This window comes from Phocoena sinus, chromosome 10 (genome assembly GCF_008692025.1).
Source record: "Phocoena sinus isolate mPhoSin1 chromosome 10, mPhoSin1.pri, whole genome shotgun sequence".
NCBI classification, from domain to species: domain Eukaryota; kingdom Metazoa; phylum Chordata; class Mammalia; order Artiodactyla; family Phocoenidae; genus Phocoena; species Phocoena sinus.
Genome location: NC_045772.1, coordinates 63,853,692 through 63,867,112, shown reverse-complemented (window position 1 = coordinate 63,867,112; position 13,421 = coordinate 63,853,692). Strand labels below are relative to the sequence as shown.

Genomic DNA, 13,421 nt, shown 5'->3' with positions numbered 1-13,421 from the left:
TTGTTCAGATTGAGATTTGATTTTGGCAGGAAAACTACTAGGTGGGGGCCCACTCTTAAAGTAGAACAGATGACCCTAGATCATCAGACATTTGAGGAAAGTCTCTAACATGAAAAATAGAATTCAAATAGCCTGGAAACAAGTAAGTCAGAGGAGCAAAGACCATGCAGGGAGAAGAAAAATATCCCCCAAATCCTAAAATACTAACATTCTCTACGAATTAAGAGAGATATTACATCCATGAAACAAGCTAGAAAAAGAACATTGAATCCAAGTGATGGTTATGTTTACCATAAAATTCTTTCAACTCTTCTATATGTTTGGAAACTTCTCACAGCAAAATATTGGGGAAAAAGAACATTTAAAGAACAAACAGAAGCGTTGGGAATTAAAAATATGATAGCAGAAATGAAATACTCCATAGAGTAGTTGGAAGACAAAATTGAGGCAATCTTCTACAAAGTGGAGCAAAAAAGGCAAAGATGGAAAATAGAAGACAAAAGACATAGTCTGGCTTAGGTGGTCTGATATCCAAATAATAAGAGTTCCAGAAAGAGAAAGCTGAGGGAACTATCAAACTATCTGTCAAAGAATTAGCAAATAAATCAAAGAACTAGCAAAGAAATAATTCAAGAAAATTGCCCAGAACTGAAAGGCCTATCAGTTGTATAATGGATAAAAATAGTTTCCTTTCCATCCTCCCTCCCTTTCTCCTTTTTTCCTCTTATCATCCTTCTCTCCTTCCTTCCTTTTTTTCTCTATTTATTTTTTTTAACTTCCCTTTGCAGTATATTTTATTACACAATTATGTAATTTTTGGTATAGAAAAATTAGTAAATCCAGATAAAACAAATAATAAACAAATACAGGGACTTCCCTGGTGGTCCAGTGGCTAAGAATCCTCCTTCTAATGCAGGGGACGCAGGTTCAATCCCTGGTTGGGGAACTAAGATCCCACATGCTGCAGGGCAACTAAGCCTGCACACTCTAGAGCCCACGCGCCACAACTAGAGAGAAGCCCGTGTGCCACAACAAAAGATCCTGCATGCCACAACGAAGATCCCCCGTGCTGCAACTAAGACCCGACACAGCCCAATAAATAAATGAATATTAAAAGAAAACAAATACAGTAAAGTGACAGGGCACAGAGATCTGTTGTGTCTCTATACACTGACAGTGAGCTAGTAGAAACAGAAATTGAGAAAACAATTTCATTTACAATTGCAACAAAAAGAACAAAATAGCTAGGAATAAACTTAACCTAGGAGGTGAAAGACCTGTACACTGAAAACTGTAAGACGTTGAAAGAAGTTGAAGAAGACACAAACAAATGGAAAGGAATTCATGTTTATGGACTGGAAGAATTAGCATTGTTAAAATGTCCATATTGGGCTTCCCTGGTGGCACAGTGGTTGAGGGTCTGCCTGCCGATGCAGGGGACACGGGTTCGTGCCCTGGTCTGGGAGGATCCCACATGCTGCGGAGCGGCTGGGCCCGTGAGCCATGGCTGCTGAGCCTGCACATCCGGAGCCTGTGCTCCGCAACAGGAGAGGCCACAACAGTGAGAGGCCCGTGTACAGCAAAAAAAAAAAAAGTCCATATTACCTAAAGCAATCTACCTATTCAATGCAATCCCTATCAAAATCCCAAGGACATTTTCCACAGAAATAGAACAAAAAAATTCTAAAATTTATATGGAACCACAAAAGGCCCTGAATAGCAAAAGCAATCTTGAGAAAAAAGAACAAGCCTGGAGGTATAACACACCCTGATTTCAAACTATATTACAAAGCCACAGTAATGAAAACAGCATGGTATTGGCAGAAAAACAGATACATAGATCAATGTAAGAGAATTGAGAGCCCAGAAATAAACCCATGCATGTGTTTACGGACAATTAATTTATGACAAAGGAGCAAAGACCATAAAATGGAGAAAGGATAATCTCTTCAACAAATAGGGTTGGGAAAACTGGGCAGCTTAAACATGAAACTAGACTACTACCTCACACCATACACAAAAATCAACTCAAAGTAGATTTAAAGACTTGAATGTAAAACCTGAAACCATAAAACTCTTAGAAGAAAACATGTATGTTTTCTGTATTTGCCCCTGTATTTGTTTATTATTATTTATTGTTTTATCTAGATTTACTAATTTTTCTATACCAAAAATTACATAAATTGTGTAAGAAGGCAGTATGTTCTTTGACATCAGTCTTAACAATATCTTCCTATATATGTCTCCTCAGGCAAAGGAAACAAATGCAAAAATAAACAAATGGGACTACATAAAACTAAAAACTTCTGCACCCTCAACAAAACAAAAAGACAACCTATCAAATGGGAGAAGATATTTGCAAATGATACATCCATTAAGGGGTTGATATCCAAAATATATAAAGAGCTCATACAACTCAGCAACAAAAAAACAAAACAACCTGATTAAAAAACGGGCAGAGGAGCTAAACAGACATTTTTTCAAAGAAGACATACAGATGGCCAACAGGCACATGAAAAGATGCTCATTATCACTAACTATTTGAGAAACGCAAATCAAAACCACAATGGATATCACTTCATGCCTGTTAGAATAAATAACAAGGCAAGAAAAGCAATCTTGAGAACGAAAAAAGGAGCTGGAGGAATAAGGCTCCCTGACTTCAGACTATACTACAAAGCAACAGTAATCAAGACAGTATGGTACTGGCACAAAAACAGAAAGATAGATCAGTGGAACAGGATAGAAAGCCCAGAGATAAACCCACGCACATATGGACACCTTATCTTTGATAAAGGAGGCAGGAATGTACAGTGGAGAAAGGACAGCCTCTTCAATAAATGGTGCTGGGAAAACTGGACAGGTACATGTAAAAGTATGAGATTAGATCACTCCCTAACACCATACACAAAAATAAGCTCAAAATGGATTAAAGACCTAAATGTAAGGCCAGAAACTATCAAACTCTTAGAAGAAAACATAGGAAGAACACTCTATGACATAAATCACAGCAAGATCCTTTCTGACCCACCTCCTAGAGTAATGGAAATAAAAACAAAAATAAACAAATGGGACCTAATGAAACTTCAAAGCTTTTGCACAGCAAAGGAAACCATAACCAAGACCAAAAGACAACCCTCAGAATGGGAGAAAACATTTGCAAATGAAGCAACTGACAAAGGATTAATCTCCAAAATTTACAAGCAGCTCATGCAGCTCAATAACAAAAAAACAAACAACCCCATCCAAAAATGGGCAGAAGACCTAAATAGACATTTCTCCAAAGAAGATATACAGAATGCCAACAAGCACATGAAAGCATGCTCAACATCATTAATCATTAGAGAAATGCAAATCAAAACTACAATGAGATATCATCTCACACCAGTCAGAATGGCCATCATCAAAAAATCTAGAAACAATAAATGCTGGAGAGGGTGTGGAGAAAAGGGGACACTCTTGCACTGCTGGTGGGAATGTGAATTGGTTCAGCCACTGTGGAGAACAGTATGGAGGTTCCTTAAAAAACTACAAATAGAATTACCATATGACCCAGCAATCCCACTACTTGGCATATACCCTGAGAAAACCAAAATTCAAAAAGAGTCATGTACCAAAATGTTCATTGCAGCTCTATTTACAATAGCCAGGACATGGAAACAACCTAAGCACCCATCATCGGATGAATGGATAAAGAAGATGTGGCACATATACACAATGGAATATTACTCAGCCTTAAAAAGAAATGAAATTGAGCTATTTGTAATGAGATGGATAGACCTAGAGTCTGTCATACAGAGTGAAGTAAGTCAGAAAGAAAAAGACAAATACCGTATGCTAACACATATATATGGAATTTAAGGGAAAAAAATGTCATGAAGAACCTAGGGGTAAGATAGGAATAAAGACGCAGACCTACTGGAGAACGGACTTAAGGATATGGGGAGGGGGAAGGGTGAGTTTTGACAGGGCGAGAGAGAGTCATGGACATATACACACTAACAAACGTAGTAAGGTAGATAGCTGGGGGGAAGCAGCCGCAAGGCACAGGGATATTAGCTCGGTGCTTTGTGACAGCCTGGAAGGGTGGGATGGGGAGAGTGGGAGGGAGGGAGACACAAGAGGGAAGACATATGGGAACATATGTATATGTATAGCTGATTCACTTTGTTGTAAAGCAGAAACTAACACACCATTGTAAAGCAATTATACCCCAATAAAGATGTTTAAAAAAAAAAAAAAAAATAACAAGGCAAGAAATAAGCGTTGGCAAGGAGGAGAAAAGGAAGCCCTTGGGCACTGTTGGTGGGAATGTAAATTGGTGCAGCCACCATGGAAAACAGTATGGCAGTTCCTCAAAATATTAAAACTAGAAATGATCCAGCAATCCCACTTTTGGGTGTTTACCCAAAGAATAAGAAAATGCTAACTTGAAAAGACATAAGCACCCCTATGTTCATCACAGCATTATTTACAATAGCCAAGATATGGAAACAACATAAGTGCCCACCAGTGGATGAATGGATAAAGATTCCCAGAGTGGAATACTACTCAGCTATAAAAGGATGAAATCTTGCCATTTGTGACAACATGGATGGACCTTGAGTGTGCTATGCTAAGTGAAATAAATCAGATGGAAAAAGAGAACTACCACATGATTTCACTCATATGTGGAATATAAAAAACAAGCAAACTGTTGGTGGGAATGTAAATTGATACAGCCACTATGGAGAACAGTATGGAGGTTCCTTAAAAAACTAAAAATAGAACTACCATATGACCCATCAATCCTGGGCATATACCCTGAGAAAACCATAATTCGAAAAGAGTCATGTACCACAATGTTCATTGCAGCACTATTTACAATAGCCAGGACATGGAAGCAAGCTAAGTGTCCATCAACAGATGAATGGATAAAGAAGATGTGGCACATATATACAATGTGCAGGCCTTGGTCATGCTTCCCAGAATCCACTTGTCAAAGCCCTCCTCTTCCTAGGACAGTTTATGCAGAAGTTGGGGATTGAGAAGCTTGAGAACGAATACAATATTCCTTCTTTAGGTTTTCTCTCACCATCTGTTTCTTGTGATAAAAAGCCAAAACAAGCCAACTGACCCTTTCAGCGTTCTACCTGGAAATCATCTTAGCCAGATGCATCAGTTCATTAGGTATTTTTTTCTATTTTTCACATGAGTGTAGATAAAAGTTTTGCTATACTTTCTACCATGACATAACAAGGGTCTGTGTCCCTCCGGGTTTCAATTCTATTTTCCTCAATTTCCTTTGAACCTTCATATACAGTCTCCTGGAAGCCCTTCAAGCTTTCCTTAACGGTCTCATTGAGACTTGTCAGGCATCTCCTACCACCTGGTCCCCAAATCAATGCTGTGTGTTTGAAGTTTTGTTATGGCAGTGCCTCACTTCCAGGGAACAGATTCTGTTCCAGTTATCTGTTGCTGCATAGCAAACTACTTCAAACTTAGTGTCATAACACAACAACAATTTTGTTGTCCTCACAGATTCTGTAGATTAGGATTTGAACAGGGGACATAGGGGATGGTTTGTCTCTGCTCTATGATGTCTTGGGCCTCAATTGGGAAGACTCAAATGTCTGGGGGCTGGAGTGAGAGAATCTACTTCCAAATTGGCTTCCTCCCTCACATGGCTGCCACCTGGTGAGCATGGCTGGAAGACCGGGCTCAGCCTGGTCTCTTGGCTAGAGCACCCACACATGCCTCCCTAGCGTGGTGGAAAAAGGAGCTAACAAAGGGGCACAGAGCACCTACTGTGTACAAAGCACTTCCATAGCTGGCAGAAGATAGGAGAGGGAGAAATCACCAGGAGTGTTGCAGAAGAGAGACCATACCCAACAGCTCCAGACCATTTAGCTGAGAGTCCCAAGTGAATGTGCTTTAAAGTGGCCCCAGCAGGAAAGCAAGCGCTGAGGAGCTGTGGAGCTGTGGGAAGGGGAGGCCTCTGAGCGGGGTGGGGCCTCTGAATCGTTTTCTCAGCTTGCTTCCTGTCCACAGAAGTTCAGGAGTCCAAAGTCCTCTTCGTTTTGAGACAGGGTGAGGTTCGCTCCTTTTGGCAGAGTTTTCCCAGAAAAGAAAACAGAGACCCCAGGAGGGGTTGGGGAGGGTGAGCTGGGGAGAGAGGATCTTAGCCGCCTGTGTGTGGGGATGCGGGTAAGGGACAATCAGTGAGCGGGCAAACACAGGTTCGCTGAGAGTCGCCAGACTTGAGTGAAGAAGATGGCAGGTGTAAGCCAGTTCAGGTCAGCTCAGCCCTGAGTTCCTCAGAGGAACTTGCTAACGTAATCATCACCCCATGTGCCTTGTAATCCCACCCCCGGTCACTCACTCGTGTATAAACTTGGACAAGTCACTGCACCCTCTGCTCCAGAGTTTCCTCTTAGGTAAAATAAAAGGGTTGGAGGGGGTTCATTCATTCATTCCTCCATTCATTCAAAGGCTGTGTATTGACGCCATTTGCCATAAGACCTATGAATTCAAGGGGGAACAAGACACAGTTCATGCCTTCAAGCAGCTCAGGTCTTATACTAGGAGACAGAAGGAGAGGTTAAAACGCAGCTAGACTGGTACAGAGCAGGAGGGGTCCAAGGAGGGCACCTGGGGGAAGGACTGAGAAAGGCTTCATAGGAGAGGCAACTCTAAAAGCCGCTGTTCTTGGGGATCCTTCCAGGTACAACATAGGCTTTCCTTCTAGGGAACCAGATTTTGGGTCAAAATAAGGAAGAATCTTCTAACAGAACTGCACACAAAAGAACAGCCTTCCATGGAAGGCTTCCTGTTGGGAGGAGCCTCTGTCAGGGCTGTCACAGGTGCAAGGATCCAAAGGGCCTCCACCAAGGGTCTACATATATTGACAGGAGGGCCAGTGTGGAACGTGGAGATTTAATTCTCACTAAGCTACACTAGGAGCAGCAGCTCTGGCGTGAACCCCTCACACTGACACACACACACACACACACACACTCATACTCCCTGAGCCATCCGAGGGGACGAGCAAAAGGCAGGCAAAGGAGAAGGTTCGGGTGTCATTATTACTTTTATTCTTATCTCCTGTCAGTCATGGACCAGGAAGGTGAGGCCAGGGAAAGGAACAGCGCAGATCCCAGGAAACTTGGAGGAGCTGAGGCCTGAAGGGCTTGTTTCTGGGGGTGTGTCTCTGCCCTCGGACACTCCAGAGAAAGCTCTGGGCCTGGGTGGCACAGGGGTGTTTCCAACAGACAGGTAAACAGTGTCTGAGATACGACAGTGGCTGGACTAAAGGGAACAGCAGGAGGCTGAGGCAGAGAGTGGTCTGGGGTGATCCGAGAAGAGCAGGGAATGAAGGCCAGTGACCAGATCCAGCCCGCAAACCTCAGGCCACACATCTTTCTGCTTCTCGCCTGCAGAACCAGGCCCTGCTTTTCCTCAGGCAGCCACTGAGGGGCAGCAAAGTGCTTGAGTGAAATCCCAGGTGGGCCAGGGAGGCGAGAGGCGGAGCCTTTTGGAACAAGGGTGTCTGTCTGATCCTGATGCCCCCAGGAGCAAAAGATGAGGATGGCAGAACCAAGATTCCAGGGGCTTCCCCAGGCGATACAGGAGCCACACCTGAGCCCGGGAATCGGTGCTAGAGGCCAGGGACCTGTGTGTACCTCCCTGGCCCCCCATCTACAATCCCCAGAAGAGGATCTTTTGCTCTGTTTTCCCCTCAGTAAGAGACCTCTGACCTGCATCACAGATGGTCAGATTCTCGGCTGCCTGCAGTTTTATAAAATCCAACCCACCCCTTCCTGGGCAGGGAAGCAGGCTCCTCTCCTCCTCGGCAGCTTGTGCCACCTGCCCAGCTTCGGTTTCTCTGTTTCTTGTAATCCTGCATTCCTGTTCCCCACCCTTCCTCCTTCCAAGGCCCATCCAGGTGTCCCTGGGGTGCCTCATGGCTTCAGTGCAGGTGGAACACAGGAGCCTCAACCCTGGCTCTGCTGCCAGCTCAGCATGTCCTGGACCGCCCCCCCCGCCACAGGACCCAGAATAGGAGACTCCACAGCATACTCTGCTGTGCGATGGCCCTGAGTTGCCGTCACATTGTCTATTGCTGAGTGCTTGCCTTCCCCTTCACGCTTTTGGAGCTCAGCCTTGGAAAAGCTGCATAAACCCCGAATTCTTCATAAACTGTCCTAGGAAGAGGAGGGCTTTGACAGGTGGATTCTGGGAAGCATGACCAAGGCCCAGGCTGAGAATTATAGGGCAAGGGGTGGGGGAAGTAACCCCTCTAGCACTGGAACTGGATATTAGGAGAGGAATCGAGGGGACCTCGGAGGAGAGGTGGCAACTGGATAAGGAAGTCAGTGCAAATAAATGTTCTGGTGCCTGTCTCTGCGGCACTCTGGCCACGGTCTTCCATCTTGCTGATAGAAAAACTGAATCACAGTCAGTAAGAAACACTTGCTTAATAAATACCACGAGCCCGTTGGCAATGAGGCTGGAAATCAGACACCAGAATCCTGCTTCCCAGCTTGTGTTTAGAAGGTGGAAACTACAGAGTACAAAATCTGGTGGTGGTAACTGGGGTGGGGAGGGGAGGGAAGGCCAGGGGTGGTAATGAGGACAATGAATCCCCCGAGCTGTCAGGGCCTGACCATCCAGTCTCATTCCAGCCCCCATCCAGTCTGTTAGCTGTATGACCTTGGACCAAGCCTCTCCATCACCTCAGCTTTCCTCTCTGCAATGTGGATGCGCTGAGTACTACCTTCGTAGGGTTGCCGTAATGGATTACTTTAGACCAGCACGCAGGGCGCATCCCACTTGTGCTCCCAGTTGCCTTTATCTCACACACCAACGCTGCCATCCATTCTTGGTTCCCTCTCTCCTCATACCCAAGATGGAACAAAACTTCAAATGCTTTTGCAATATTTCTTACAAGTTGGAAATAGGAAGGGTGGAGAGGGAGGGATCAGGAACACATAGATAACATCCCTAGTTATCCCCCCACCCCCAGGGGCAAACAGAGCCACCGGCATACGGGGAGAGAAGCAACCCTGGAGGGAGAGGCCAAGGAAGGGTCCAGGTATCCACTCTGAACCTCCCTGACTCCACACAGTAACTTTCCACTGGCCCAGTTAGCTGCTAGCAAGGGCAGGCTGCACGCTTCCCCCAGGTGTGGCCCCCTGGTCCACTCCCCAGCAGACTTGCAGGGGGCTGGGTGGCTGACGCACACCCTGCCTGAGATCTCAGCCGCCCAGAGGCTGATAAGGAGACCCGACCCCATCACATGGGGACCAGCTGGAGGGACTTGCCCTGGTTGTTAACATCAGCTGGATGGCTTCCAAATTGGAGAGATGAGGAGATAAGGAGTGAAACGACGACATGGGCACTGCCAATGGAGGCCTCAGGAGGCCTGACTGGGGATAAGCCAGCAACTGGCAGAGGATGGGGGGAGGTTTTAGGAAGTGAGATGGGCAAAAGGACCATGGGGAAGGGCTGGAGGCAGGGCTGCACTCCCTCCTGATGGGGCTGGCTCAGTTGCTAGATAAGCCTCCCTTCCCTAGAACACCCAGTCCTCCAGGGCCCAAGCCCTCACTCAGCCTCAGGTCTGTGGGAGCAGCCTGGGAGTTGAAGAGAAGAGGTGAGCAGATGTTGGTTTCAGTCCTGCCACGCCTCCCAGGAGGATGCAGGTCTGGGTGAGTTAGCGGTGCTGCAGAGCCCAGGCCTCCCCGTTGGTTGGCTGCCTGCTCCCACCTCCCTTGGAGCCTCAGGACAGGTTCCCCACTCAGTAGCAGGGCCCCTGCCCCCACCTCCTGCCCCAACAGCACTGTGTCATGACCCAGGAGGGTAAACCAAGGCAAGCACAGATGGCACTGGCTTCCTGCCCCTCTCTCTGCTGCAGGGCTCTGGTGCCTAGAACAAGCCGCTGGTCCCAGAGTTGAGAGAAGATAGGCAGCCTGGAACAGCCATCCTGTTCACCCACTATCCCCATCCCCCCACTGCAGAGCACCCACATCTTGTCTCCCAGTTGTCCTCTCCACCCCTTTCTTACCGAATGTCAAAACCTAACCTGGAAGGAGGGAGAGGAGGCAGGGGGTGGGCACAGGACAGTGTGCCCCATAGTCCTACAGCTGTGGCAACTTCAGGAGGAATCACGGTGGGGCTGCAGGCCTCGGCCAGGCTTCCTGGGATCTTTTTCCCACCTCTGAAATCCTGCTGGGCTTCTCCTACTCATCCCTTGGGTCCTCAAACCCAGAGGAACCTCCAGCCTCGACTGTCTCAGTTTGGGAGATATAACTGGGGGGAAGGGGTGGCACAAGGGATGGTGTGACCTGGGTACCACAGGGCCCCTGATGGCATGGGTACAAGCTGCAGAGGGTGAGGATGAGGGCTGGCTGAGGGAAGTGAGCAGGCTGGCCAAAGGCTGGGCTGGCAACTAGCTTTATATCTGGGCTGGCAGGAGCACAGGGCGGGGTCAGAGGACCAGCAAGGGGGCATTCTCTGAAGGAAGTGGGGGTGGGAAGGGCTCCTCATTCCCGGTTGGTGCCAAAAAGCTGCAGGAAGAAGGTGAAGATATAGATGATGTCTAGATAAATGTTGAGGGCTCCAAAAATATACTCCTCAGGGCTCAGCGAGTGGCGTCGGCTACCCATCAGCAACTGGGTGTCAAATGCCAGGAACTGAGAGAAGGGGGAAGAGAGAGAGAGGTCAGAAAGTCTGGTCACTGTGACACTGACCAAGGGAGCCCAGTGTCCCAGCACAGGCCCACCCCCAATTTTGTTATCACGGGCTACCTGGCTGCTCAGTGACCCTCCTCTGACAGTCCAGAATATGGCACTTTCCCAACACCTTCCATCCCTAATTCAACACTTATTTACTGAGCACCTACTATGTGCCAGCCACCAATGCAGCAAAGAACAAGACAGACAAGATCCCCGACTTCGTAGAGCTTAGAGTCTAGCAGAAAAGTAACTGTTAGTATGGTGAGTAACAAAGAGAAACACAAAGTGCCACAGAGGGCTGATAACGGGAACCTGACCAATGTGAGTGTGTCAGCGGTCAGGGAAGGCTTCCTGGAGGAGGGGACCTTCAAGCGGAGGCATAGTCTTCTTGCATTCCCTCAGGGCCCTACTCAGAGGATGAACGAATGCTCCATGTAACAGTGAGCAGGGAGCAGGCATTTGTTAGGTGCTTTACAGACATTAGCCTACTTTGTCCTAATAACGTCCCTATTGAGTAGGGATTCTACCTTTCTTAGAGGAAACCAAGGCCCAGAGATGTTCAGTACTTAACCAAGGTTACAGGGCTGGGAAGTGGCAAAGCCAGGATCTGCACCCAAGCAGGCTGGCTCCAGAGCCCCCTCATTTAGCCATTCTGCTCTGCAGCTTATGGGCAGCACCCAGGGTTAATGTGTTTCCCACCAGGAAACAGGCTCCCCCGAGAGCCCCAGTGACTTGCTCAGAGCTGCAGAGACAACGAGGAACACCACACCATGCCTGCTTTCGGGGGCTCATCACTTAGTGGGGGACACTTACAGATGATTACAATAAAACCTGGTAAATGCCATAATTAGGGCTGATTGGGCAGGAGGAAGGTAGCCCGGGAGAGGTGACACTTTCCCTGGGGCTTGAAGTACGAGTAGGAGTTTGCTAGACTAAGCAGGCCTGGGGAAGCCCTGGAGGTGAGGGCAGTGGTGTGCAGAATGAGGAATTCATTGTGGCAGGAGCAGTGGGGCAAAGGGATGGATGGACAGAGGCTGGAGCCCAGGGGCCAGAGGCTCCAACAGGGAGCAGCTCCAGCATGTGGGACATCAAGGCATCTCACCCTTGAGGGCAGGGAGGTGGGCATGATTACAAGTATGGGCTTGAAAGTCAGACCGACTTGGATTCCAGTCTCAGCTCTGCTACTCACTAGCTCTGGGATCCTGGGCCAGGTTATTTAGTCGTTCTGAGCCCGTGAATCCACCTCGGCAGAAGGGAGATAAGGGTGCTTGCCTCCTGAGGATGTCGTGAGAGTGAGCTAATGCATGCAAGGTGCCTGGCAAGGTGCCTGACACACGGTAAGCACTTAATGAATGGTGGCTATTGGTGCAGTTTTATTGTTATATCTGCAGAAGGAGAGGTGCCCTCTTGAGAACCTGTGTGCGCTGCTGCTGAGACTCAGGTCTCCTGCCACTCAGCAAGGAGGCGGAAATGTCACTAAGGGAAGCTGTGTAGCCTTAACAGCAGGCAAATGGAGAACCAGAGCCAGGGCTGAGGGGGCCCTGCTCAGGGCATGAGAACACAGGACCAGAGCCGGAATGCCTGGGTTTGGGCTTCTATAGCTTGGAGCCATCATCCACTTGACCTCAGTGTCCTCACCTGCAAAATGGGACAGTAATGACAACCACACCACGGTGTGGTTTTGAGGGTAAATGTATCACAGCATATGTGTCATCAACTATAGTTATTCTTTAGTGTCGTTTTACTCCACTCTACTCTGCTCCTTCTCAGTTTGATTTGGATTGCCAGGTAAAGTTTCCTTCTGTAGCCAAGAACAGGCAAGGAGAGGGGCTGACTCCATGCTACCGGCTGCTGTCACGGCTGCCAGCGTAAGTTAATAAACTGCTGATCTGGCTTACCAATCAGTCACTTGCTTGGTTGATTTCCCAGAGCCCGGTCACCCCTGGGTGAGCTAATGAAATTGAATCTCTCAACTAGAAGGCTTGGACCTGACCCGGTCTGGGGGTGGCCTCTCCAAGGAGCCTCCTAGAACAGCCAGCTGGCTTTTCTCTTGGAGAAAAGAGGAATGAAATGGTTTCTGCCCCGTCCTTGGCCAATGGCCATGGATGCTTATCTACATGGGCTATCTGCGAGAGCCTGCCACAAATTTCAACCCCACTGCCCAGTAACACCCATCACTGCAACCTCATGCCTGTAAGCCAGCTGAAGGCTTTCCATTCATTTATTCCCAGCAGCATTTGTTGAGCATCTACTATGTTGTAGGGAACATGAAAGCAAACGACATGATCAGAGATTACATTACGAGCATGCACTCACATAGGGGAAAGTAACTTGATAATCTCCCTGGGTGATGAGCGCTGTTCCCTAACATGTTGGCTGAGAGCAGATATCTTGGTCATAGTTAACATTGTAGTTGGCAGCTAAGATCTCAGTTGAGAGCCAACAACCAGATTGACCACTGACACCTAAAAGGACAGCAGGGGACTTCCCTGGTGGCACAGTGGTTAAGAATCCGCCTGCCAATGCAGGGAACATGGGTTCGAGCCCTGGTCCGGGAAGATCCCACATGCCAAGGAGCAACTAAGTCCGTGCGCCACAACTACTGAGCCCGCACGCCTACAGCCCGTGCTCTGCAACGAGAGAAGCCACCATGATGAGAGGCCCGTGCACCGCAACCAAGAGTAGCCCCCGGTCGCCGCAACTAGAGAA

The 13,421-nt window shown here is 47.7% G+C and overlaps 1 protein-coding gene across 2 annotated transcripts in view; it reads right to left on the bottom strand.

Moving 5' to 3' along the window:
- Nucleotides 1-10,415: 10,415 nt before the first annotated feature.
- The window catches only part of FAIM2 (Fas apoptotic inhibitory molecule 2), a 29,974-nt gene continuing 26,968 nt past the window's right edge, over nucleotides 10,416-13,421 (bottom strand). For both annotated transcript variants that reach the window (XM_032646374.1, XM_032646375.1), the window contains one exon: nucleotides 10,416-10,670. In XM_032646374.1, the coding sequence (XP_032502265.1) occupies nucleotides 10,521-10,670 (150 nt within the window). In that variant the 3' untranslated portion in view covers nucleotides 10,416-10,520. The remainder of the gene's footprint in view (nucleotides 10,671-13,421) is intronic.